The sequence below is a fragment of the Etheostoma spectabile genome, chromosome 11 (assembly GCF_008692095.1).
Source record: "Etheostoma spectabile isolate EspeVRDwgs_2016 chromosome 11, UIUC_Espe_1.0, whole genome shotgun sequence".
Classification (NCBI taxonomy): Eukaryota; Metazoa; Chordata; class Actinopteri; order Perciformes; family Percidae; genus Etheostoma; species Etheostoma spectabile.
This window is the reverse complement of record NC_045743.1, coordinates 5,083,030-5,088,581: the sequence shown is the minus strand read 5'-3', so window position 1 is coordinate 5,088,581 and position 5,552 is coordinate 5,083,030. Positions and strand designations below refer to the sequence as shown.

The 5,552-nt window shown below is 42.3% G+C and overlaps 1 protein-coding gene across 1 annotated transcript; it reads right to left on the bottom strand.

Annotated features, from left to right (window-relative positions):
• Window positions 1–228: 228 nt before the first annotated feature.
• pou3f3a (POU class 3 homeobox 3a) lies at window positions 229–2,843 on the bottom strand. The gene is given in 2 exon segments (XM_032529222.1): window positions 229–1,966; window positions 1,969–2,843. Coding segments are annotated over 2 exon segments (1,290 nt in total). The 5' UTR covers window positions 2,285–2,843; the 3' UTR covers window positions 229–992.
• Window positions 2,844–5,552: the final 2,709 nt, after the last annotated feature.

Genomic DNA, 5,552 nt, shown 5'->3' with positions numbered 1-5,552 from the left:
CCATTGTTCCAAAACTCAAACATATTCAATTTACTATATGGCAAATCATATCATCACATATGAGGCTGTCTGTGATGTTCTGAAATAACTGTGTGTGTGTGTGTGTGTGTGTGTGTGTGTGTGTGTGTGTGTGTGTGTGTGTGTGTGTGTGTGTGTGTGTGGTGGTGAGTGCGTGCGTGTGTCTCAGGAGGCAATAAGATGGTCATCTCAGATATCTGAACACAATTCTTTTCTTATGTCATATTTATTAAATAATTAGTCTATCCCATGAAAATAAACACAGGGAAAAATAAATAGTCCATATCATCACAAAAAAATACACAGCATGACTTACTTGTACATAAACTTAAGGGAATGTTTGCTAATTTAAAAAAAAGAATTTCCTATGAAGGAAAACAATACTGGTATAATTTTAAATCGCTCGTTGACCATTTTAAACTGTGTCACAACATAAATCCACTGACACACAACACAAAAGTGAGAAAAACGTTTAAAGGAAGAGCAAGTTATTGCTTATTATAAACAACTTAATGCTGAGTAAAGCGCATTAAATCAATGTCTTTTATATAAAAAACGTAGGCTAGCCTGTGGGACATCCAACTATGCAGCATTACGAGCGAACTTTTTTTTATTTTTACTCTACAGAGATACAGAAATAACTTGTTTTGTTTGAACTTCTTGGCACCAGATTGATAAAATGTCCATTCTGTAGGGTCTTTCGGCGAACAAACATTGTCTTTAATAGACTTTAAATTATTTTATGTTCAGACTTCCGTTAAGCTTTTCATTTTCTGTCCCGAAGGCTGACTCGTAGTGCAGAACCATACCAGAGTATGCATAAAAGTAGACATTTTTCTTACTCTGAAATTAATACACACTGGATAACATAATTATGAGGATCAACGAACATGGGGAGCGGTAAGAAAAGTTCATCAATGATCCCATCATTTAGAGAAACTTTAAATATTTGATCCAAAGTTCCAAAGTTATTTTCACGTGTCGCTGTACATCCTCTTGCAGTCTATGGAGGGTGACGGTGTGTCAGGACCTATGCTGCCCACCTGCGAGTATGCGTCCTCCGGGGAGCGTGGCAGTCCTGGCGGAGTCATGCGCTTCTCTTTCTGCCTGCGGTTGCAGAACCAGACCCTGACCACCTCCTTCTCCAGCTGCAGATTGTCCGCCAGTGAGTTGATCTCCTGTGCGGATGGTTTTGGACACTTGAGGAAGTGGCTCTCCAACGCGCCTTTCACGCTCACTTCGATGGATGTGCGCTTTTTCCTCTTCCTGCCCTGGGTGGCGATCTTATCGATGCTGGTTGGGCTCCCGGTCGTGGAGTCGGCCTCCTCCAGCCATTTGTTTAGCAGAGGCTTCAATTTGCACATGTTCTTAAAGCTCAGCTGAAGCGCTTCAAACCTGCAGATGGTGGTCTGTGAGAATACGTTGCCGTACAGGGTGCCTAAAGCTAAACCCACGTCTGCCTGAGTGAAACCCAGCTTGATCCGCCGCTGTTTGAACTGTTTGGCGAAATGCTCCAAGTCATCAGACGTCGGAGTGTCCTCGTCTGAGTGTGGTTCGTGGTTCATCCCGTGATGCTGGTGATGGTGCGTGTGGTGGTTATGGTGGTGATGGTGATGACGGTGATTTCCGTGGTCCAGCTCCGGGGATTCCCCTCGCACCAGCCCCTGGTGCATGAGGCTCTGCCCCGCGTGCGAGCTGAGCATCCCATTGACTGTAAACCCGCCGGGCTGAGAATAAATGAGGGACTGTTGTTGTTGCTGCTGTTGCTGCTGCTGTTGTTGCTGCTGTTGTTGCTGCCCCTCGGTGATGCTGATGTGTGCCGCGGAGCTGCTTCCCCAACTTCCCAGGTGCGCCTGATGGGGCCCCAGATGTGGGGACCTGTGGTGCAGAGCGGTGCCTGTGTGGAGGTCCTCCCTCCCTCTCTTCACGTCCTGCGGCTGGGAGCTGGGGACCACGGAGAGCCGGCCTCGACTGCTGCCACCGCGGCCGCGGCTGCTGCGGCTGCTGCGTGAGGAAGCGATGTCACCCACTGGTGGGCATGGCTTAGCATGTGCCCCCCATTGCTCGCCATGGCTCCCTGCATGAAGTCACTCTGCACCATCTTTACTGAAGGGTCCCCTCTGTATCCACTAGACACCGTGGTCACAGCGGTGCTGCCCGGCTGCATGCCACCAACCCTCCGATCAGAGTGAAGGACCGGGCCTGACAAAATCCTGCTGCTGGCTAGGTATGGACTCGAGGTGGCTGTGGCCATCCCCCAAAGCATATATCTTCAGATATATTCTCTATTCTGGTGGTTTGTTAGAGTCTAATGTTTTTTTTCTAATCCATAAAAAAATTCAGTCTATAGAAAAGTAGGAAATCACTCCATAGAGGCTCAGCTGATAATTACTTAGGTTGTTTGCACTGAGACCTGTGTGACAAAACAGTGTCTTATCATTCCTGTGCAACAAAACAATAACTTTTCTCTGTCCCGGGAGCTCCGCCGTGCGTAATCCACAGATCAGATGATATGGAAAACACCTTCTTTGTCCCGTGCCAACAGGAGCTGACTCTCACTTATTTCCCTTAACGATTTAAAGCGATGAAATGATAACGTTAAACGTTAAAGCCTCTCCGGTCCTCTCGGTAGTTTCGCTCACTTAATCTGCTCTATCCGGCGCGTCTTCTACGGAGCGAAGAAGACGAGCATGTGTTTACCTTGTGCTAAACCTGCGTATTCCTCTCCCATCTCCATCCAATTACAACAGAAAGGCTCTGCAGAGCACCCGCTGATTGGACGCACAGTCAGAGAGGAGCTGCTGTGTCTCATTCAAGCCTCGGGTGCACGAAGTTCTTCCTGCAGGACAAAAAAGCAACAATATGCTAAAATCTATTACAAAAGTCCCAGATAAGACAGATAATGTGTCTTTAATGACGCACAAAGTAGCCTTCAGATAAACATAAATCATCTGTTGAAAGGGAGTAAGACATCTTGCAAAAAAACTTCTCATCTTACATAATGACAATGGAAAGATGATTTGCATCTTACGTTTATATATATTATATATTATTGTAATACTCAAGTCAGCTTTGGGTACAGGGAGGTTTGTACGCGTCTTGCATCCTAACGCACTCGTCTTTTCATACTGTAAAGGAGGGCCACAGTGGCGTGACGGGCCGCACTGGTGGGCGCTGAAGGTGCACAAAACAAGCCAACAGTTTTATTTTTCCATCCTTAAAACAAACCGGTTCTGTTGGGATGTTTCCATGCTGGGTCCGTTTCTGCATGGTCGGTTGAATAAACGTGTTACGGGAAAATGCTTCAGTTTAGAGGGCCTTGAAGCATCGACTGAGACGCATGAAGTTTTGTGACTGGAAGAGAGAGAGCCAGGTGCAGCCCATTAAATGTGCTAATTTCTGTCTTTTGGGATTTGTCTTGGATCTACTCCAAAAAGGTAAAAGATAAATAGACATAAAAAATGTATTTTTCCAACACGAACTTTATCAGTTGAATCTACCTCATGTGCTAAGATTACATTTAGATTTATCCGATTTTTGGACGTGTTTTAGTTTGAAAGAAGTAGCCTAATACAATTTTGTAGCAATGGTAACATGATACATGGTTTATCAACAAAAGTATGTGTGTACCATATCTTGTACTATTATTATTAGGCTTTTGTAGAGATTAAATTGCATTAAGGGGACAATACTCACTTTAATGCAGATACAGGATCACTCTCAATACACAGATCATGGAGGGGTGGATATATGTACACAAGTTGTCATGAACCTGACTGTTCAGTTTGTAGTGTCATTCATGTTTGTTCCCCACATTTCATGCTTTATTTCCAACACATTTTTACAATTACATTAATTCTTAAAACTTTTTTGGTTTTAAGAATTTAAAATATATAGCCTCATCAAAAGTTATATGGACAACATACAGAGGTGAACACATAACAAATGAGTGAGATGAGTCCATCAGCATTAAGTTAGTCCAAAAATCTGTATCATATCATAACATAGATATTATGTCACAATACATGCTAGTTTGTTATGAAAAGTTAAGATTTTTCTGTCTTAACCCATTGATTCTGTACAGCCACAGATATCTTATTTTTGCCAATATTTCAAAATGTGCATTTTTAACAATGCTAATGGTCTGTGAGGCATCAGTAAACAAGTTATTTTAAAATACGTATATCACGGCTATAAGTTAAAATGCATAAACCTCACATTCACAACTGCTGACTTATTATTGTAATAACCTGTTTTAATGACTTTCAATTAGCACATTTCTACATGTGTCAAAAACGTTATTGATGGATCGTAACTGATCTATTAAGCATTAGTAAATGATTTATTAGCAATTATTAAAGCTGTTTACAGCTTCTAAATGTAAAAAAATAAGTAATTTGTTCCACAGTCTATGAAACTTGTGTATTGTTGAGTTGTATTCATTAAAACCCAATAAAGGAGAGAAGCTGTACAAACCAGCGTAACAGCACAATGAGAAGAAAACCAGAAGACTCAGGGAATGCACTAATGTTTTTCATGTGCTGTGCTGGCTGGTCACAGCACTGGGTCCTCTATTTGTTATTCATGAAGGAAGCTGGGTAAAGAGGCCTTCTTATGATGCACATTTCTCTCTCTCCCCCCTCTCTTTCTCTCTCTCCATAAAACTGCTTCACAACTAAGCAAATCATCTGTTTCACTTGTAGTGAACACTGTTATTAATCCAGCATAATAAGCACGACACTGTTAGCTATTTTATATTATTGTTTATTTTAGATATTGTTCAAATCATTTACACAGACTCTCTCTTTCGCTTTCTCTCCCACTCTTTGCCCTCTGTTGAGTCTTCAATATGCAGATCAGCCATTTCTGCCCCTGGGCTATTTTCTTTGGTGGAATTTTGAAATATGCAAATGCTTCCAACAAAAATTGCAAAGGAGGAAAAGGAAAAACCTTCATCTGGGCACCAGGAGTTTTCCATTCAAAGAAACAGATGATTTTCTCTTGTTCATGCGCTTGCTCCTCATCTGTTTGTGTTGTTGGTCAAGGGTCTGTCTAATTAGCCTACTGTAAGAAGAGAGAGGAACACAAATCAGGCAGAAAGTTGTGAAGATGACAGTTTTGTTGTTATCGCCACCATTATTAAGTTTAATAATATTCTGTGCACAGAGAAATTGAACAGTTGAAATCTTGCTTTCTTTTTATTAATTCATTGTATATGCGTGCATGTTGTAGAAGTTATAAGACTAGGCAAATTGTGTCTTTCAGCTCCTCAGTTGTGAGCTGTGTGTTGTGTTTACAGAATACTGAACTTCACTAAAAAAAACAATGCTGAGAAAACATAACTTACCTCCGTGGCTTTCCTCCCTGCACTCTTTATATTCCACCTCTTCAGTGTCATACTGTGGTTCTGATCATGAGTGTGTTTGACCTTCAGCTCTTCCTGAGTAAGAGAGATCATTCACAGTGGGAGTCTCTACCAGCCACCCCCTGCTGCGCGTTTAAATCAGAAGCAGAGGCAGCCCCAGAGAGGGAAC